The 22,380-nt window shown below is 40.3% G+C and overlaps 1 protein-coding gene and 1 pseudogene across 27 annotated transcripts in view; one reads left to right on the forward strand and one right to left on the reverse strand.

The window, feature by feature from the left end:
- The window catches only part of SYNE1 (spectrin repeat containing nuclear envelope protein 1), a 486,694-nt gene that overhangs the window by 199,182 nt on the left and 265,132 nt on the right, over nt 1-22,380 (forward strand). For all 27 annotated transcript variants that reach the window (XR_014844515.1, XR_014844516.1, XR_014844517.1 and 24 more), the window contains 11 exons: nt 1,599-1,786; nt 2,196-2,319; nt 4,774-4,940; nt 7,021-7,174; nt 9,119-9,747; nt 12,346-12,525; nt 13,881-14,031; nt 14,378-14,536; nt 16,967-17,149; nt 20,516-20,617; nt 21,570-21,773. Coding sequence is in view for 23 of the 27 variants with exons in the window: in XM_085023506.1 (XP_084879632.1) it covers nt 1,599-1,786; nt 2,196-2,319; nt 4,774-4,940; nt 7,021-7,174; nt 9,119-9,747; nt 12,346-12,525; nt 13,881-14,031; nt 14,378-14,536; nt 16,967-17,149; nt 20,516-20,617; nt 21,570-21,773 (2,241 nt within the window). In the remaining 4 variants the exon portion in view is untranslated. The remainder of the gene's footprint in view (nt 1-1,598; nt 1,787-2,195; nt 2,320-4,773; nt 4,941-7,020; nt 7,175-9,118; nt 9,748-12,345; nt 12,526-13,880; nt 14,032-14,377; nt 14,537-16,966; nt 17,150-20,515; nt 20,618-21,569; nt 21,774-22,380) is intronic.
- On the reverse strand, nt 1,195-1,314 carry LOC146405931 (U4 spliceosomal RNA; annotated as a pseudogene).

Below are 22,380 nucleotides of genomic sequence, written 5' to 3' on the forward strand. Positions count from 1 at the left end.
AAAAAATAATGAATATTGTCCCTCGTCTGTGTGTATCCATGCATATTATATACGTAAATGCCATGAAAAGGGCTGCAGTGACAGCAAACAATTGACAAAAGTATAATGGAAGGGGAAGCCGAATTTATATCATTTGAATATTTATAATAAGAACGCATTTGTATGTGACTTAGGTAATTTTTTATAAATACCCCCCAGATGAGGAAAAGTAGGAAGACTGGATTTGATGGAATTATCTTATTTTATTTTATTTTTATTTATTTATTTTTTGTCTTTTCTAGGGCCACGCCCTCGGCATATGGAGGTTCCCAGGCTGGGGGTCTAATTGGAGCCGCCGGCCTACACCACAACCACAGCAACTCGGGATCCGAGCTGTGTCTGCAATCCACACCACCGTTCGCGGCAACGCCAGATCCTTAACCCACTGAGCGAGGCCAGGTATCGAACTTGCAACCTCATGGTTCCTAGTTGGATTCATCAACCACTGAGCCACGATGGGAACTCCTGAGGAATTTATTTTAATAGACAACTAAGTTAATAATGGAGTACCTAAGAGGATACTTTTTCTAATATGTAGATTTCCTAAAGCATGTTATTTTTCTCCGTCTTGATCGGTAGAATGGGGCCAGTGAAAGAACATATCTTTAGGGTCCTGAGGAAGATTAAATGAGTTAGTATGAGAAATGTACACAGTACAGTGCCCACCACATTCTCAGGTTCCCTCATTGTTGTTGTCATCGTGGATTCCTGACAGCAGCTATGTCAGCCACTACTAGCCCCCCCCCCACCACCTTTTTTAATTGGCTGCATCTGCTGCATATGCAAGTTCCTAGGCTAGGGGTCAGATTGGAACTGTAGCTGTGGCCTATGCCACAACCACACAACATCAGATCTGAGAGGTTTCTGTGACCTATACTGCAGTTTGTAGCAAGGCTAGATCCTTAACCCACTGAGCCAGGCCAGGGATGGAACCCACATCCTCACGGAGACAACACTGAGTCCTTAACCTGCTGAGTCACGATGAGAGCGCTCCTATATATTTTGTAATAAGATTATAGTATGTTGCATGTAGCTCTTGTAAATTAAGAATAGGGTTTTAAAAATACACTTGGTATCGCATGAATAGCAATTTTCACAAATTATACAAATCCTAAAGGGAAAAGTTTTCTTTTTTTTCTTTTTTCTTTTTTTTTACTTTTTAAAAATTTTTTATTACTTTTTAATTTTTTTAATGGAAAGTTTTCAATTAGCAATAATGGTGCCTTGGATGAACCTCACTGGCTATGATCCTAGATACTGCCACTGCACAAAGCTCTAAATTCTTAAGAGAAAGTTGAAATTATTCAGATAAACAGCAACAGATTCTCATTTGGGGACTTGTCTGTCCATTCTCTTTCTTGGACTTGTGCTTTCGTGAAATAACTTTCTCATCACTGTCTCTCTGTCTTGCTGGAAATCAGTAGCAGAAACACTTTTTCGTACCATTGCTGTTTCTTATGACTTGGGGAAAACATTTGATGACGGTGGGTCTCAGTGAACAACGCCGGCCTCCTTTCTTGATGCCGTGCCTCCACTGCACTCTTTTTGCCCTCATTCAGGATCTCTGTCAGGCCCTGGAATCACTGAGCAGCACGGTGGCCGCTTTGTCAGCCAGCGCCAGGAAGGTCTCTCACGGGGACTCCTCGGGCCAGGAGGCAGCGGCCCTGCAGCAGAGCTATGAGGGTCTGCTGTGCCGGGCGAAGGAGAGGCAGACGGCGCTGGAGAAGCTGCTGGCCCACTGGCAGAGGTGAGAAGCCTTCCTTCTCCGCTTGACAGCATGGATTTCAAGAGGCACTCTTAACTAGGAAATTCTGGACCAGCTGTTCTTGAAAGGATGGAAAATGATCATCCCAGATGTAAATCCATCAAGTAAGGTGTCTGCCCCGGGCAGATGCTGATCTTCATTATAAGATGAAGCTTCCTGCAGGGTGGAGAGGATATGAGGGCCTCTTTACATATGGCACAGATATAAACTCCTGTGCAAGTTGGGACACAGACATGAAAGGAGTGATTTGGGGACCTTTATCTCTCAATAAAGACAGTTAACAGGGTGCTATTTATAATGGTTACTGTTGAACCCCCGCAGCTTCAGAAGGGTCCAGTTTTCCCGTAGGGTCATTTTGGGTGGAATTATTTCCTGTCTCTGCTTTCTATAGGTTGGAGAAGGAACTGTCAACCTTTTTGACTTGGTTAGAACGATGCGAAGCTATAGCCAGTTCCCCAGAAGCAGACGTTTCTGCAGACCGAGTCAAAGTGGAGAGCGAACTTCAGTTAATACAGGCAAGTTCAATAAAGGGGTGAGGAAAATGAAATGCTCTTTGTGAGGGGTGCCTTGGAAAAAACACAATTAAGAATGAAACACTCGATCCAACTTAACTTCATTTTGGATTTTGTGATCCTGAAAGACAAAATCATGGTAAACTTTGTGGTGATAAATTTCCATGACGTATTAGAAAATCCTGTAACATATTATCTGGCATTTGAATACGAATTTTCTGGCAGGGGAGTTGAAGAGGAATGGAATGGGTAGAAACATAATGGAGCAAGGATGACCATCAAAGAATAATTTTTGGAGCTAGTTAAAGTTATATTCCTTCTACTATTGTATTTGTATGAATTTTTGGTAATAAAGCTATTTAAAAAGAAGAGAGAGAAGGATGGAGTTCCCTGATAGCCTGGTGGTTAAAGATTTGGCATTGTCACGGTTGTGGCTCAGGTTCGATCCCCAGCCGGGAAACTTCCATATGCCACAGGTGTGGCCAAAAAAATTTTTTTTAAATAAATATTTTTAAAAAGAGAAAAAGAATACAATGTAGAAAGAAGTCACAGTAATGCTTATTTTCAAGCAAGACTGAACAAAAGAAGAAACACAAATGCAGAAGATAGATAAAGAATACTAGCTATTACATCCTTGAAGAAGCCAATTTTTTAAACTTAAAAAAACTGTTAATTATTATTGAAACTGCAGACAATGTTACTGATTTCTGGAGATTAATAACCTGCTTAAGCGATTCTGTCTGTTTCAGAAAATTCAACAGGCAAAGTTGCTCCACAGAAGAGATTTGTCGTGTCGCAGATTTACACCCCAGCTTTCTCCCATCACCTTGTATAAAATGTTTGAGAGGAAGCTCAGTTCTTTTACTTGTTAGAATCCCTTCTCAGAAAAACGCATTAGAGCATCTCTCTGTAGCATCTGAACCCATTCCTCTATCTTTCCTCCCTTGCTTCGCCTGTTTTTCTGACTTATTAAACACTACTGGTCTTAGATAAGCAAGGACCTACTATATAGTACAAGTGAATCACTTTGCTCTACGGCAGAAACTAACGCAACATTGTAAATAACTATACTTCAGGAAAAAAAAAAAAAAAAAAAAAACCACTAATGTTCTGCATTAATCTCCGCAAAATTCCCTCCTCAGAAACCTCTGGTTAATGTCACAAACGGCAATCTTCTGTCCACTATCTCATGTTTATTTTCTTATAAATACAACGTGAGGTGTTTTGAGAGGGAAAGCCATAACTCCTTTTCTTAAAAATGACGAAAAGATATTTGCCCATAGAGAACTACGTTCCTCCACATGCTCGATGGGAACCGGCTGTACAAGTTCGAGGACAGAGGGCGCTGTAGGCCCACATCCAGGCGGCACGTCAGCCGGGGTGTCTCCTCACCCGGGTCTGGCTGTTCCCTGTACGGTTCCAGCCCCCTGGTCTTGTGTCCCGCAGCCTACTCAGCAGATGTCCTGATTCTGCTGATCCTGCTTTGTGATCCTTCCTGTCATCCACAGGCCTTGTACTCCTTCCCCTGATGCCTTTAGCCGTTTTGCTTCGACCACACATGGGGCCTCACTAGGAAGGGAAAGAAAACATTTTGATACGCATCAATTATTAGCTGTTCTACAGCTGTCTCCATAGTGCTGATATTTTATCTCTTATTAGGTAGGAAGCCCAACTTTTATGCACCACTCTTACCACCTAAGAGATTCATTGCCTGATTTAAAATAAGAAGTTTGGAGTTCCTGTTGTGGCTCAGCGGGTGAAGAAGCTGACATAGTGTCCATGAGGATACAGGTTCACTCATAACCCTCACTCAGTGGGTTAAGGATCCAGTGTTGCCGTGAACCCTGGTGTAGGTCACGGATCTGGTGTTGTGGCTGTGGTGTAAGCTGGTACCTGCAGCTCTGACTCTACCCCTAGCCTGGGAACTTCCATATGCTGTGGGTGCAGCTGTAAAAGGAAAAAAAAAAATTCTAATTAAAAAATAAAAATACAATTAAGTCATTCCGTTGCATAACATTAAAGTGAAGATCCTTTTAGTTCCCTGGTTTGGCCTCTTATAGTCTCTAAACAGAGAGACTGCCCTCTATTCCCAGGACCTGGAATTGCACCTCTGTTATTGCTAGATATGCATTGTTTCTCTTCTGCAATAATTTTTTCTTTAATTCTCTTTGTCTGCTCATTTTCTTTGTTCGGAAAGAAATTCTACAGCTTCTAAATTTGCCTTACAGTATAGCTCAGACTCTCTCAGAAACTAATTCAGGTTTCAGAAGCATTTTTCGTGTTTTATTAGAGGTTAAGTGCATCTAAATCAAGGGATAGAGACTCTTTTTAGCCTGGTCCCCATCACCTCCGTTTTGCAAGAACACAAAGTCTTTGCACAATAACCACCTGGGTCGCGTGGTCCTTCCTGGTCAGGCATGTTGGGAGGAGGTCTGTAACCTGTTCTGTTTTTCTCAGGCCCTGCAGGATGAGGTTGTATCCCAGGCCTCCATCTACAGCAACTTATTACAATTAAAGGAATCCCTGTTCTCGGTGGCCTCCAAAGATGATGTGAAAGTGATGAAACTCCATTTGGAGCAGCTGGATGAGAGATGGAGAGATTTGCCACAGATAATTAGCAAAAGGTTAGGTTTCCAAAAAAAAAAAAAAAAAAACCTTCTAGTATTGCGCATTTTTAAAAAGGCTGAGCCTGTAAAGTAAGTAAGCATAGTTTTATTTACTTTCATTTAACCCAGTTATGCAGCACACAATTATAGAAAGGCAGAAAACTACTTTGTCATTTAAAAACTCAGAGTGCTTAGAAATTAGTCTTGGGCAGATGATCAAATTAGTTGAACTCTATTGAAAAGCCTGGGATGACTCATCTTTCTATTATCATTGCCCAAGCTGCTTATGTACAGGAGAAAAATGGTGAATAAAATTTTGCTTCACACGATATTTCTCAACAGACAATAGATATATTTTTTTTCCATTTCATTCCAATATAGATCTTGTAGAGAGCAAGGAACTTATTATTATTATTATATTAAAAGGAGACAAAAATGGATTAAATCTTAATTGACTGATTACTAATTGACAGCTGTAGCTTTCTAACCTACCAGAAAACATATTTTTTGACTTAAATTGGTATTGATTACCCATGTAATCTTGAATAAGGCACTTAACTTTTCAGGTCAATTTTTAACTAATTCACTCAGCAGAGATTTGTTGACTTTTTACAAAGAGTAGAGCCCTCTTCTGTGAGCTGGGGTTGTTAGCAAGAGTAAACAGGGTTCCACTGTTTGCTTCCATAGAGCTTGTATTTGTTCCATTGTCTGTTCATTCATTTATTCAAGCAGCAAATGTTTTTTGGGTACCTATGGAGTACAGGGCACTGTGTCAGGCACTGAAGCCATAAAAGAAGTAAAACCTTACCTCAAGTATTTTACAGATCAGCGTGGGAATAACAAGACACCCTCTGAGAGAGGTGTAAGCAGGATTTTATCGGAACAAAAAGAACGTAAAGGATTTTAAAATGATCCAAATATTATGAGAGCATTCAAGGTGTCATCCATACCTGTAAAGACAATGTGTAGAAGATTTTGTAAGGATTAAAACAGGAAAGTCTACCTCAAAAGTTGAACTTTGAATATGAGCCAGGGTTACAGATATTAAGGGATTATTCTTAATGCCAGCTTTGGATTCTGGCCTCACATTAGCTCTCTAGCCGTAGATCACCTATGGTTAATTAATCGAATTCATTTATTACAAAAGCAATGATGGATCCCTGACCAAAAATCCCAGCACCTTTAGGTACCAGGATCTAGCAGTAAGCAAGGCCACTAAAGTCCTGTCTCTCACTGAGGGAGGGAGAGGATACATATACCATTAATCAAATGAATTAAGCCTGTTTGAGGTGGTGTTCAAAAGACAACAAAATTGGGTGACACGGCAGGGCTCATACTGGGTGCCCAAACAAAGCCTCTCAGGAGATATGACATCTGTTTGAGATGTGAACGTTGTGTTGGAAGCAGATTCGTGGTTCCTTGGGGGCAAAGCATACAGGCAGAGAGAGCGAAAAGAGCAAGTTAAGACAGTAAGGAGCTGGGATAGTGGGAAACAGATCAGTGGCAGCGCCCTATCAGATGGGGCAGCACCCTATCAGATGAGGTCAGAAAAGCTGATGCTGTGAGGTTCCTCTTAGGCCACAGTAAAGAGTGTTGGAGTTTTGCCTTCCTTTGTGCAGCAGGGAATTGCCCTCCAGGCTTGAGCTTGGCAGAGAATGTTCTGATTACATTAAGATCATTTCTGGCTGTTACTTACAGAGGGGATTGTAGGAAGGCATCGAGGCAGGAAGGAGGCTGCTAGCCTGCTAGCGGCTGTGGGAGGCAGGACAAGAGATGAAGAGATTTAGACCGAGGTCCGGAAATGGAGAGAAGAGCACAGACAGAACTTACTGCGATGGGGACGCTGATAAGATGTGGTATAAAGAAATGGAGGGATGACGAGGGACTCTTAGGAGCATCTGGGTGGCGGATGGGAGCCTTAACTGGGACGGGGAAAATCATGAGAGGAGCGGAGCTTGAGAAACAGAAATGGAATTCTGGTTTGCCCATGTGTGACAGCACCGCCTTTGCCCTTGGTTAAGCTTATTCCAAGCACATTTCATTAATTCTTTCTGTCCAGCTGTGGGGCATTTTAACTTTAACACCTGTCTGTACACAGGATTAACTTTCTTCAGTCTGTGGTCGCTGAACACCAGCAGTTTGATGAGCTGCTGCTTTCCTTTTCCGTCTGGATTAAGCTGTTCCTCAGTGAAATACAAACTACCTCTGAGATAAATGTAATGGACCATCAGGCAGCTCTTACTCGGCACAAGGTAAGGTGCATTCTTGCAAGATTAAAGAGGAATTTATTCATAAAAAGAGAGCTCTTGAATCATATAAGGATGCAACATTAAAAAAAATAAAACACTTGGCAGCAATTTAACTCCTTATTAATATGCAAATGTTTTAATAATTGAGCATATGGGCCCAGGCAATGTATTACACAGATAAATTAAACAGATAAAACTACTTCAGGTAAAATAAGCTAACCACCTTACGACAGTATTCCTTCAAAGTGGAGCGAGTGATTTCTAAGGTAACGTGATAAGAATGTGCATTTTTAAGCTTTGTTCCCATGCTGAAAACTAATACCGAATTCCAATGCTTTAAGGTTTTCTGAATTACTCTTTAGCTTGAAAGTTATTTAAAATTCATGATTTATTTTTCTTATTTATAACTTATGCATAATATCTATCCTGATATCAAAAAATAAAACTTTTAAAAATTCAGGTACTGACCAAACATTGGGATATTTGGAGATAAGCTATGTAGTAGGCTTAAACAGTATTGAATAGTAAAACACGTAGTATTTATTGAATGCTGACTCTCTGCTGGGTTTGCTAACTGGTTTTACCCAAAGGAAGAGTACTTCCTCATATCATCCTGTTACAAGATAAGGATGATTTACATTTTAAAAGGATGGCTCTCTGCTTCCCACCCCCAACACACACATCTCCTTGGGAAAGATATTCTTGAGTTGTAGAACTGGCCAGAGGCTTTAAAAAGCTTTACACCTCATAGGGGTGGAGAGTGGATTTGTACATTTTCCAATGTAAATATTCAAAGAAGCCCTCCAAAGTTTAGTAGTTAACCCAAGGAGGATATTAAGGCCACTCTGGTCAAGATCAAGATAGATGATAATTTGTCTTTATTGGGAACCAGGCTGAGTCCCTTGGCAAATTTCTGCTAGGTTTTAAATAAGATTTATTGCAACCTACTGAAACTTGCTGTACAACAGCCTCACCACATTCGTTAATCTACATCTATTTAGAAAGAAGGCAGCTAGTGGAGTTCCCATCATGGCTCAGTGGTTAATGAATCCGACTAGGAACCATGAGGTTGCGGGTTCAATCCCTGGCCTTGATCAGTGGGTTAAGGATCATCGGTGCCGTGAGCTGTGGTGTAGGCCTCAGACGCGGCTCGGATCCCACGTTGCTGTGGCTCTGGTGTAGGCCGGCGGCTACATCTCCAATTGAACCCCTAGCCTGGAAACCTCCATATGCCACAGGAGCGGCCCAAAAAATGGCATAAAGACAAAAAAAAAAAGAAAAAAGAAAGAAAGAAGGCAGCTATAACTTGTGCAGTCTGCCATCTGTCTTATCCACTGTCTTTGAACAAGTGTCTGTTCCTACACTGCTTTCTGTAGACTCTGTAGAATTAGCTCTAATATATATATTATAATTTGTATATGAATATATTATATAATATAAAATTTAAGTATATAATATGTATTTTATATATAATAAAGCTAATTCCATCTATTGATAATTCTAAAGTAAAATCTAATTAGTTCTAAAATAGAGCTAATTCTATATATATTTTAGTTATATTGTAGGCCTATGTATAGCCAAAAGAAATTGAAAATTTGGAAGATTTAAAAAGATATATATTTATATGTATAAATATACACACACACATATAATTATATATATATAATTTATTTTAACTGTTTCTATCCACAAATTGTTTTCTGTGGAATGAATTAGTTCCAAATCAGAGTTGTACTTTATGGGAAATGTCTAAATAGATAGATAGATAGAGAGAGAGTAAAACAGGTGAAATTTTAAGACTGCTTCTACAGGATGAGCCATAGTTGGCCTTTAAGTGTGATGTTATCTGTTGCATTTAGAATACATCTTGACGTCACGAATCCAGACTCTACTTGTGTAGGTAAAATAGAGTGGGTCTGGGGAATCAGTAACTCTCTCCTCTCCCAGGACCACGCAGCAGAAGTAGAGAGCAAAAGGGGAGAACTGCAGAGTCTGCAGGGCCACCTGGCGAAGCTGAGTGCTCGGGGCTGCGCGGAGGACCTCCCGCTCCTGCAGGGCAAAGCGGAGGACTGCTTCCAGCTGTTCGAGGAGGCCAGCCAGGTCGTGGAGAGGCGGCAGCTGGCCCTGTCCCAGCTGGCTGAATTCCTGCAGAGCCAGGCCTCTCTGTCGGGGGTTCTCCACCGGCTGAGGCAAACGGTGGAAGCGACCAACAGCATGAACAAGAAACAGTCCGCCTTATTAGAAAAGGACCTCAGTGATGCTATTCGAGATGTGAAAACCTTAGAATCGACGGCCATCAGTCTTGACGGCCTCCTTACCAAAGCCCAATACCATCTCAAAGGCGGGAGTTCCGAGCAAAGGACTTCCTGCAGAACTATAGTCGATCACCTCTGCTTCGAATTAGAGAGGATCCAGAACCTTCTGGGAACCAAGCAGAGTGAGGCAGATGCCCTGGCAGTGTTGAAAAAAGCATTCCAAGATCAGAAAGAAGAGCTGCTGCAAAGCATTGAGGACATCGAGGAGAGGACCGACCGAGAGCGGCTCAAGGAACCCACCCGCCAGGCTCTTCAGCAGAGGTGAATGGAAACTGTGTGCAAGCCCGTTGTCTTGGTTTGGTTTGTTTTGTTCTGTTTTCCATTTTTCTTAAGTTTTATTGAACCCTAGTTAATTTGCAAGGTTGTAATAATTTCTGCTGTAAAACAAAGCGATTCCTTTATCCATAGACACATATCCATCCTCTTTTAGATTCTTTTCCCACATGGATTATCGCAGAATATTGGTAGAGGTCTCTGTGCAGGTCCCTTTGGCCAATCCTCCCATATATTGTTTACTTTTTATTTGTTCTGGGGTTAGCTCTTGTGCAAAACTATGTGATACAATATTTAGCTACTTTTTGAAATAGTTTGAGGGTAAAAGTAATGATTATCTTAACACGTAAGAAGTCCTAAAATTTCTTTGTTTTTCTTACGGATTTTCCTGAGAGCTACAGATAAGCCACTCTCAGGTCTTATTTACTTAGAGTATATTGATCATATAATCTATTTTAAGGCAATTTTTTACCAATAGAAGAAGGAACTCTTCTGTAACAAGAATGAAGGCCAAGGGGAAAGGAGGTGAAATAGATATTTGTCTTTCTGGTGGTAAAATGTGAGGGAATCCCTTCTCGGTGGCCTCTAACTCTCAGAAGGAACTGGAGCAAGTCCATGAGTCGAGAGTGAGTAACAGGGAGTGGTGGGGAGAAAATGCAGGGAGAAATGAGGACACCTCTGGCCCTTGTGTAAGTGATAAGTGGCCATTCGAGATTTGTATTCATTGACTTAAAATGAAGCCCATCAGCTTGGCAGAGTTGTTCTCCCCAACTGCTTTTAACCATTGGCTTAGGAAGAGAAGTGGACTTAAGCATCATTGGGGGTTTTGTCAGGTAAGTTGTATAGAGAAACTAAGGAGTCAAGGGTATTTTTCTGCAGTAAATTTGAGCCTTAATTTTTTACTGTAGCCTTCTTTTCGATTGTTTTTCCTCCTTAATAGAACTTCTCCCTGTCCATCTTCTCAGGATCACTTTCTCTTCCATCTGTTCCCCCCTTACCCCAGGGGGGCAAAGAAACAGCTGCAGTACTGCATACCAAGGTGTCCATAATTGATAAAGGTTATATTGACCCTGCTAGAATCATTGCCATTTGCTTCCTTTTAACCAGAAGCATACATGAAGCTAAGGCTTTGGTTAGATGATAATGGCTCTCGAGGTTATATGCCTCCCAGGCAATAAGCTGTATGAGTGGTTTAGCTATACATTCACCAAAGAGAGTAAGATTTGGGACAGAAAAATAGTCTCTAGAGTAAGGGGAGAAGGAGGAACCACGTGTGGCAAAGGAGAAAGGCTCACCCAGGAAGTCATCTGCATGGCTGTCCCTGGGCTGCTCTGGCCAAGCAGACCAGGAGATCCTAAAGCTGCTGGAGGAGGCCAAGGTCTGGCTCAGGGGCCACATCAGTACCCTTAACACTGAACTTGATGAATAGGCCACGGAAAATGTAGCCTGGAATCAATTGGTTTATTATATCTCAGCCATACCATACTTATGTGCTACTGGGTAACCTTGAACAAATCCCTTCTATTCTCCTAAGATTTCTTATCATGAGATTGGCCAAAAGGACGAGAGCCAAGTTCAGGCATAACAGACTTTATTAGCAGGGTATACTGCCAGGCTGACTCACAAGGGGAGGTCTCAGAAGTCAGCCGGTCCAGGAGAGAGGTTCTACGTGGGTGCCAAGAAAGGGGTTTCTGTGCAGAAGCTGATTGGCCATTTCTTATGTAAATAGGGCGAAAAGGAACAGACCAATCTGTGTACTTTCGGCAAACTTTGTAAATAGGGTAAAAAAGGAATAGACCGGTCAGCTTGGGAGAATTGTTAGTGGGATATGAGCAGAGGTTTAGGCACTCTCCTGGGTGAGGTAGTCTTTAAGACTGGGTCACATGATTTCGGGAAGACTTAGTCATGTCTTAGTCAGGTCTCTCCAGGAGCTGGGCAAGAGCCTAGAGCTTGTTTTTCCCAGGATGAACCTAACACTTATAATATTGATAATGCCAGCTCTTAGCCACTTTATTTTGGAATTAAATGAGTTAATGCATGTTTACAGCTCTATACCAAAATGTAAGAACTAAAGAGTCCACGGCTGCTTCTATGTGGCCACTTATTTTTTTATATATACCCAAATATCAATATATTAAGGACCAAAAAAATCCATGATCATTTTCTCAAGGTCATCTTTTCAATAAAGTTGGTAATTTAAGGTTTCCAACTATATATTTATTGTAGAGCTGTTTTTATTTGGAATGAGCATTCAAAATATTTTAAAAATATGTTTAAATATTACTATTTTAATATGAATTGAACTTCATGGCACAGAAGTCTTTCTTACCAATGACCTTGTAATAAGTACTCACCTACTTTACCTCCAGTGTCAACCCTGGTCTTAAAATTCTAGTATCATCAAAGCAAGATAGATGCAAACAGTCTGAATTATGTAAAGTTAACTTTAAAAGCATCATTATCCATTGATATACATTAATCTCTGTGTTAAAAGCTTTCTAGCTACCATATGCATACTTTATGGAAAGGAAATACCAGTTCACTACCTTTAGTAAATTAATAGTACAATAACATTTTAATTCACAGGTTGAGAGTCTTCAATCAGTTAGAAGATGAACTGAATTCTCATGAGCATGAACTATGTTGGCTGAAGGACAAAGCCAAGCAAATTGCTCAGAAAGATGTAGCCTTTGCACCTGAAGTCGACCGGGAGATCAACCGCTTAGAGGTCACCTGGGATGACACCAAAAGACTAATTCATGAAAAGTAAGTAAAAGAACGTCTTAGTTTTTGCTTTTCACTTTGTACTTATTTTGTGACGTTGGATCATGGCCTGTTGATTTGCGTTGGTGTGATCAAGAGTTTAATATCTTTTGCCGTCTTAGGTATTCTGTGTCTATTTAGTAACACTAAACATTTCATCCTGCAGAACTTTACTGAGGAAGTCATCTTGAGATAATAATTACATGTGAAATAGGATGCTTAAAAGCAAGAGTGGTCAACAATTGTAAGGTGCCACCAGGAGAGTCTTAAACCTGTTTTTTTTTTTTTTGTTTGTTTCATTGTATTTGTTTGTCATTGAGATATAATTTACATAGAGTAAAATTCACCCCTTTAAATGTACGCCCTTAAACTGTGGGAATTTAACAAATTTACTTAGTTGTGTACCATCAAATTTCACCAGAATCATTCTACCGCCTGAAAACATTCCCTAATTTTTTTTTCACATAGCTGAATAATATTCCATTTACTAGGTGTACCACAGTTGATCCATTCACCAATTGATGGATGTTTGATGTTCTTTTTTTTTTTTTTTGGATGACTGCAAATGAAGCATCAGTAAACATTCACATTTAATTTTTTTGTGTGTACAGAAGTTTTTTATTAGGTATGTAGGCTATTAATGTAGGCTTTAAAAAAAATCAACCATATCGTACAAACTTTATTCCGTGTTATTAAACATTCTTTTAAATTGTGATTTGTTAGAAGTTGCATAGTATTCAATTGTAAGAATGTATCTCAATTTATTCAGCTCTTGGCCTATTTTTAACATTTGGGTTATTTCTAATTTTTCCCCTATTATAAATAATGGTATGAAGAATATCATTTTATCTAAATCTTAGTATGCATCTCTTTCTTTGGAAAAAAATTCCTGGATGAAGAATTGTTTGCTCAAAGGCATTTTACTTGTATGCACAAGAAGTATCTCATATTTTGACAATTCTCATAGAATTCATGAAAATTTGTGTCATTGAAGTGGAAAAGAAAATAAACTGTGCATTTTAATTATTATGAAATTTTATTTTTTGTCGTCTTTGAAGGGAGTTGCTTCCCCTCAACCCACATCATTATGAAGTAATTAAATCAAAGGACATTTTTCAAAACTTTAACAGATTGGTTTTTGTGGCTGTGTGGATTCTTCATTCATGGAGAACATTTTGTACATCAAAGTCAGATAGACCACAACTCTTTTGACCTCAGTAGGTAGAAATACGGTTTCTCCTTGATTCCAGCATTCATCAGAGTACATTTATGTAGTGATATATCAGGTCGAATCATAGGGAACTCATCCCAATCCTGATACATGACAATAAATGATGTATTTTCTTTAATTATCACAGTCAGGGTCAATGCTGTGGACTTATTGACTTAATGAGAGAATATCAGAATTTGAAGTCAGCTGTATCTAAAGTCCTAGAAAACGCCAGCAATGTGATTGCAACCAGAACTACTGTAAAAGATCAGGAGGATCTTAAGTGGGTTTTATCCAAGGTAATACTTCAACATGCATTTACTTATTAGACTTTCTTGGTAGATTTGTTTTTGACCCAAGGCATTCTCTGCACAACTCTGGTCAATACATTTCGATGCAGATAATTCTTAGATAATTCATGCTGCCAATAAGCTCTTCTCTTTTTTCTTTCTTTCTTTTTTTTTTTTTAAAGACATGCTTATATCCTAGGATTCTAGCAATTTGAGAAAATTATGTATATTTTATAGTTCATTATGTCTCTGCATCAGGTTAACCATGAATTAAATTACTTGGAGGCATATGGTTTTTAAATTCTTGACCTATAACTGATTATCTTATTAATCAAGGATACGTTTATGTTCACAGCATGAAACTGCCAAGAATGAAATGTGTAATAAACAGAAAGAGTTGGATAACTTTACCAGTAAAGGAAAACAGTTGTTGTCTGAGCTGAAAAAAATTCACAGTGGTGATTTCACCTTGGTGAAAACAGACATGGAAAGCACTGTGGACAAATGGCTGGATGTAAGTGCATCCCCTGGGATTCTCTGAATGGCTTAAACATATTTCTCAATCACATTTTTTGGGCAAATGATTATTCAGGAGTGAAAATTCCATTTTTTTTTTTTTTTGCTTTTTAGGGCCATACCTACGGCATATGGAAGTTCCCAGGCTAGGCGTCCAATCAGAGCTATAGCTGCAAGTCTACACCTCAGCCACAGCAACGCAGGATCCAAGCCCCGTCTACAACTTATACCACAGCTCACAGCAATGTGGGATTCCCGACCCACTGAGTAAGGCCAGGATGGAACCTACATCCTCATGGGTACTAGTCATATTCCTTTCCGCTGTGCCACAATGGGAACTCCCTGAATTCCATTTTTAACTTTTAATACCAAATTCAAAATGAAAACTCTAAAGAAAAATACAACTCTTTTTCATATACAATTTAGAAATAGTTAAAAATTATTTGCATTATTTTGTTAAAACTCACTGGCAGATTTTCTCGAATTTTTCACTTGATAACTTCAATCATAATATATTTATATAACCAACTGTTTTTCTTCTCGAAACTCTGAGATCGAGAATAAAATAGAACAATAATTTATAAACATTCTACAGAATATTAAACCACAATGTATAATAATTTAATGTAATAAGACTGTAATTTTTCATGAAAAAACATTAGACTTGTAATTTACATCCTTGGGTTTATAGTTCGTGCTCTGTCATTTGCTAGCTGTGTAACTATACAGCAAGTTTTCTGATTTTTCTGGAACCGTGACTCTTAATCCATACATATTTTGCATTATGTTTTCTAGCTCATAAATCCTGTGATTCCGTCGCCCTCCTATTATTGACAGCTAGGTTCAGAACTTTCACCTACAATGGATTCCCTGAAGCTAAATTACTAAAGTTAGATATTGAACTTTGCATATTATAATCAGATAATTTGGGAACTTCAGGAAAGCTTCTCTGCCCCCACTCTTAAAAGGGCATTCTTGAAATCCTGGACTTGGAGAAAAGACTTGTGGCTGCCTGGATGGGAGGGGGAGGGAGTGGGAGGGATCGGGAGCTTGGGCTTATCAGACACAACTTAGAATAGATTTACAAGGAGATCCTGCTGAATAGCATTGAGAACTTTGTCTAGATACTCATGTTGCAACAGAACAAAGGGTGGGGAAAAAAAATGTAATTGTAATGTATACGTTTAAGGATAACTTGATCCCCTTGCTGTACAGTGGGAAAATAAAAAAATAAAATAAAAATTAAAAAAAAAAAGGGGCATTCTTGGAGTTCCCATCGTGGCTCAGTAGTTAATGAATCCAACTAGGAACCATGAGGTTGCAGGTTCCATCCCTGGCCTTGCTCAGTGGGTTAAGGACCAGCGTTGCTGTGAGCTGTGGTGTAGGTTGCAGACAAGGCTCAGATCCCGAGTTGCTATGGCTCTGGCATAGCCTGGTGGCTACAGCTCCGATTAGGCCCCTAGCCTGGGAACCTCCATATGCCAAGGGAGTGGCCCTAGAAAAGGCAAAAAGACAAAGAAGGGGGGGGCATTCTTATGGGAAGATTGTTAGACAATAATACTGTAAGCATGAACAGTTGTTTACTCTCCTATATATTTACTTATAAACATGTTTGAATTTAATTATGCACATTTTTGTATCTTAGCACTACAAAAAGGGCTTATTGTGTCACTTTAGAAAATAAATGTGGAGCTTTCGTGGTGGCACCATGGGATTGGCAGCATCTTGGGAGTGCTGGGACGCGGGTTCAATCCCTGACCTGGCACAGTGGGTTAAGGATCTGCACAGTTGCAGCTTAGTTCGTGGCTGTGGCTCGGATCTGATCCCTAGCCCAGGAGCTCCATATGCTACAGGGTGTCCAAAGAATAAATGAATGAATGAATGAATGAATTCAGTACTGCCCTAGAAGGTCTCCTATCCTGCATAAAATTAAACCTTAGAGTTATAGTAAACGGCAATAGACCTGTTATTATTTAGTTTTCCAATTTGCAGATGAAAATTGCAATTCCATCAACTCTCCTGATGACAGATACAGTGTAATGTTAGCATCTACTTGAGCCAGGTGCACTAACTGGATTTTTTTTTTTTTTTTTTTTTTGTCTTTTTAGGGCCACACCCATGGCATGTGGAGGTCCCCAGACTAAGGGTCAAATTGAAGCTTCAGCTGCTAGCCTACGCCACAGCCATAGCAACACCGGATCCTTAACCCACTGAGTGAGGCCAGGGATTGAGCCGGCATCCTTGTGGATGCTGGTCAGATTCATTTATGCTGAGCCACAACAGGAACTCCTAGATTTTCATAAGAGTTGTAAAACTTTAGTTTTTTGTTCAGAATATGAAGGTGGCATTGATGTATTTAGTACTTTGGTGGACAAAGAGTATCTTAAGGACTCAGATTCAATGATTTGGCCTTTCTTTTCTCTTCCAGATATCCGAGAAAATTGAGGAAAACATGGATAGGTTGAGGATGAGCATGTCCATCTGGGATGATATACTGACGAGTAAAGATGAGATCGACGGCTGGTCCAACAATTCTGTGCCACAGGTGGCCGAAAGCATCAGCAATCTGAATAACAGCCTCAGAGCAGAAGAATTCCTGAAAGAATTTGAGGTAAAATGACTGCACCTTCATATAGTAACTTGTGGTGCCTCATTGACCAGACTACGAAAACACTGTACCCTTTTAGTCGAATTCATTCTTTTTTTCAAGACACATATGAGCGTCACAAAACTCTTAACTATCTTTTGCTGTTTGCTTGAAAGTTGAATAGGCTATGGATGGGGGCGGGTGTTTTTTGCATTTTTATCACGTCTTAGTTGGAACTCTTTATTTAAAGTATTAGCAGAAGGAGAGTTCCTCTCATGGCTCAGTGGTTAACGAATCCAAATCCAACTAGGAACCATGAGGTTGTGGGTTCATATCCCCGGCCTCGCTCAGTGGGTTAAGGATCTGGCATTGCCGTGAGCTGTGGTGTAAGTTGCATATGTGGCTCGGATCCTGCCTTGCTATGGCTGTGGCGTAGGTCAGTGGCTACAGCTCCGATTAGACCCCTAGCCTGGGAACCTCCATGTGCCGTGGGTGCAGCCCTGGAAAAGCCAAAAAAAAAAAAAAAAAAAGTATTAGCAGAAATGTAGAGATTCATAAAATCTATAATTTGCCCCATGTGTCTGAGATTATGGCAAACCACTTTCCTACTGGAAACCCACATGTTTGCAATTTAGTAATATTGCATATTTATTTTTTCTTCTTTCAAGCAAAATGTTTACTGAGTACTGACCATGTCCTGAACACTTAGATTAGGTGCTGGGTTCTTCCACGGCCTTTTCAGAAATGGAAGAAAGCTGGACCTTGGAGTGTCACAGGCTTCCACAGATAGTGGGCTTTTCAAGTTCAAGACACCAGTTTATTTTCAACTCCTTTTATTTCCATGTCTTGCATTCATTTATTCATCCACCTGTCAAATTCCTAATGGGCATCTAAAATACGTTAGGCACTGTTTTAGACATTGAGAATTTAATGGTAAACCAGTCACGCCCTCACTGCTATTTACATGAATATAATGTATGTATTATAGCATATGTCACATGTCGAGCTGGAATCGTGCTATCGTGAAAAGTGAAGCAGGGGAAGGGGAAAAAGAGTGGCCAGAGGTAACCTGTTTCACAAAGCACAGGACTGACAGGGCCCTTGATCAGGGAAGAGACGGTTTACACTGTGTGCTCTGGGGCCTGGCACTGTGCCCGGCACACGTGTGGAACTTGACTGTCGCAGGAAAGAAGGCCTGTAGCCTGAAATAAAATGTGGTCTGAATCATCTGTATTTCCTAAGTAATCAGCTGTCTCTTTGACCCAAAGAATATTCTATGGATTGTTCCTATTTCTAAGAGCACACAGAAGTAGAGGGAATTATCCAGACTCAACGTACAGTCAGGAAAGGGATCCCAAAGCCTCTTTAGTTCTTATCTGTTTTTTGCTTTGGCAAACAAGCAAAGTCGTCCTTTGATGTTAAATTAACAGAACAGCTCGAACAGTGCTGTGTGCTAGAATACAGCTGGTACCAGCTCACAAAAGTCGATAATTAGGTATTTAGGAATTTCTCAAGCTAGTGTTAAACACAACCACTATTTAAAATTGAATTGTAGGCATTTCCATTGGGCTCATTGGGTTGAGACCCTGACATGGTGCTGGTGAGGGTGCGTGTGCGATCCCTGGCATCGAAGTGGGTTAAAGACCCAGCATGGCTTCAAACTGTGGCATAGGTCGCAGATGTGGCTCAGATCGGGCATTTCTGTGGTTGTGGTATTTACTGGCAGCTGCAGCTCCAATTCAACCCCTAGCCTGGGAACGTCCATGTGCCATAGGTACAGCTTTAAAAAGAAAAAAATATTAAATTGTAAATAACTGTACAATTAAATAAATGGAATTTAAAATGAAGGCTGTAAATACTCAAAGCATGTTGTGTCCTAATTATTATTCTACATATTACTGTTATCAAGGCTCTTTTTTTTTTTTTTTTTTTTGTATTTGGTCTTTATAGGGCTGCACCCGTGGCATATGGAGGTTCCCAGACTAGGGGTCTAATTGGAGCTGTAGCCACTAGCCTACGCTAGAGCCACAGCAACTCGGAATCCAAGCCACATCTGCGGTCTACACCACAGCTCACAGCAACACTGGATCCTTAACCCACTGAGCAAGGCGGATCGAACCCGCAGCCTCATGGTTCCTAGTTGGATCCATTTCCGCTGTGCCACGACGGGAATGCCCCCATCTAGGCTCTTAAGTTATTGACATTTATTATATCCACATGGTGGAAATATCTTAGAATGTGTGCTACCGTGTGGCTCTTCAAAGTCCGTGTTTGGTGACTCCTGTTGTAGCAAAAACTGGTGGTAAATGCTGCAAATCAGGGCCAGTTGTTCAGTCAGCCTACAGGATGCTCCTGGTACTGACCTCAGGGAGCCAGAGGGTGTCAGCCACCTTCACTATGTCCAGGTTGGTCACTCACTTGCAGGGATGGGTTTTTTTATGTCACCTCTGCAAGTCACCAGCTAATCAATAAACCCAGGGCCTGACAGGGCTAGTGCTGCTGCCGTGCAGGAAATGAAGTGTGGTAGCGTAGGTGAGATTCCTTAATTGCCCAGGCTGCTTCTGGGGAAGGCCACTGGGCCTGACAGTCAATTCATCACTTCTTACTGGGTGAGTAAATTACTTTCTGGGCTGAAGGCATCAGGAGGTTTGTTAGTGTCCACAAAACACCAGAACACCACATTTCCCTGGAGAAGGATGCTTTCATTCATTGGTCCTTTGTGGACCCAAATAACTACTGGAGTTTATAAATATCTGATTGGTTCAGTAATGATACCTTGATTATGCTTTCTTTTTGTGTTAGTGTTGGTGAAAAAAAAAGAAGGTAAAATGTTAAATGTCAAATTTCCTGATCAACCCGATTTCTATTTTAACATCCTTGAAATTTTTATTTGAAGTGTTTCTTATGTATGACCTCTAGTCTACCATAATTAAGAGGCGCTCCTGATGTGTCTTTGTTTTGAAGTGCTTCCTCAAGACTTACTGCTGCCATAATAGCCAGTGATATTAATACTAATGAGTAGACAGCGGTCTGCTGAAAATCCCCTCTGACTCAAGACTTTTGGTCAGTGCTTAATTTTTTCCAGGAGCTTTATTTCTTTTTCTCCAATAAAAGAGGGTGGGAAGAAAGAAAATTCCACATCCTCCCTCACATTGCCAATGAAAGTTAATGGTGACATTTTTCCACATTCATTAAAAATAAGAGCCCTCAGAAAAATGAAGCAGTTTTGTGGGTTTTTTTTTTTTGTTGTTGTTATTTGGTTTGGTTTGGTTTTCTGGATTATAGTTGGGCATTTTGACACACTTAATGCTTGAACTTATTAAAGGCCAAGTGTAACATGTCTGTATTTACAATAGTGATGCCTTTCCCCTTTGTCTTTTATTTTGGCAGTCTGAGGTTAAAAAGAAAGCATTGCGATTAGAAGAACTTCATTCCAAAGTTAACGATCTTAAAGAATTAACTAAAAATCCAGAAACGCCACCAGACCTTCAGGTAAGCACTCAATCAAGTTTATAACAATTCTATACACTATATCCTCTCAAAAATACATATATAGGGATATTTATGGATATATTTATGCATAAAGTACTTGTATTAGTATGTATGTTTATATTCTTATAGTTATCATTATCATAATTCTAAGCAAACACAAACAGTAACATCTTTAGAATTCCTTGTGGTAGTACTAATAGCATATTTCTTTTCTTTTTTGGGGGGGATGTCTTTTTAGGGCCACACCTGCAGCATATGGAATTTCCCACATGCCTACTTCCCAGGCTAGGGGTCGAATTGGAGCTCCAGCTGCCAGCCTATGCTACAGCCACAGCAGTGCGGGATCCCAGCTGCATCTGCGACCTACACCACAGATCACAGCAGTGCCAGTCCTTAACCCACTCACTGAGTGAGGCCAGGGATCAAACCTGCATCCTCGTGGATACTATTCGGGTTTGTAACCGCTGAGCCACAACAGGAACTCCCTCATCAAGTATTTTAAATGAGAGCCAAAAATGACATCGCTTCATGATGAAAATCCCAAAATAGTGTTTGTTCAAAGTGGCAGCTACATCAGGGCCAAAAATGTGTGCGCGTTTCCCAGGACAACAAAGATCAGGATTTTGGTCCCAACCTTGGTAACTGTGTGGGTCCAGCCCTGCTTTTGAAATGGGATTTCATGGATTCCCTGGAACCTCCGTCCAAACTTCCATTTTCAAAGTTCAGTGTTAACGGTAGTCTTCCCTTTTTCCGTTGCCCCATTACTTCAAATATTTGGCAACTTGTACCCACTGATTTTCCTTCTTAGAAGAGTGGAATTAGCAACCGTGGCTGGGCGTCTGCGACTTTTACAGTTAAGCTGCCCGTGAATGGGCTTCCTCCTGCAGGAGATTCCTGCTGAGTGAGGGCGCTGGTCTTCACAGATGTTAATGAACTCTTACTTTATGTTTAGTTTATAGAAGCCGACTTGAGGCAGAAGCTGGAGCATGCCAAGGAAATTACAGAGGAAGCCAAAGGGACCTTGAAAGCGTTCACTGCTCAGAGTGCACAAGTGGAGAAGTTCATTAGCGACATCGCGACCTGGCTGACGAAACTAGAAGACTCCCTGATGAACTGCGCCCAAACTGAGACTTGTGAAGGGCTGAGAAAAGTGAAGGTAAGTCATAAACTGTCACGGAGGGCTTACACTTCAGCAGTCACTTTCATTCTCCTGTTTTACAGTGACTTTCATCCAAATATAACCTCTGTTCTCCATTACCCATACTAACTCCAGACTGACTAATTCATGATGTAGGACACAGCAAAGTAAATAACAGCTGGAGAACTGCAAGCAGATGGTAAGAAACCTGAGATGAAAATTTGAAAGCCAGAAAGCATGCTTTGCTCTAGGACCTGCTCATAGGTTGTACCTGTTTATATATATATATATATACTAAACATATATATTCACTTATATATGTATTAGTAAAAAGGGAGAGCCTATAGAAGGACTATTTGAATTGCCATGAATTTTCAAATTTGGAAACGACATAGGTTTTTGTCACTTAATTATTTTTATTGGTCAGTGTGACTGCTTTCATCTAGAGAAGGATATATTTGAAAAATAGTGGAGAAAATATTCTACTTCCGTGTCATCTGTGCACAGTCACGTATTCACAGAGGACGTCCCTGAGCAGTTGTCTGTCAAGCTTGGGAAGTGACTTTTCAGCATATGTGGTCTGTGTTCTTTTAGCATGTTTTCTTAACTGTGCTTGAGACTAAGG

The sequence above is a fragment of the Sus scrofa genome, chromosome 1, assembly GCF_054392235.1.
Source record: "Sus scrofa isolate SSC_HxYL_T2T_F1_AM1 chromosome 1, Sscrofa_HxYL_maternal_Yorkshire_Landrace_v2.0, whole genome shotgun sequence".
In the NCBI taxonomy this organism is placed as follows: Eukaryota; Metazoa; Chordata; class Mammalia; order Artiodactyla; family Suidae; genus Sus; species Sus scrofa.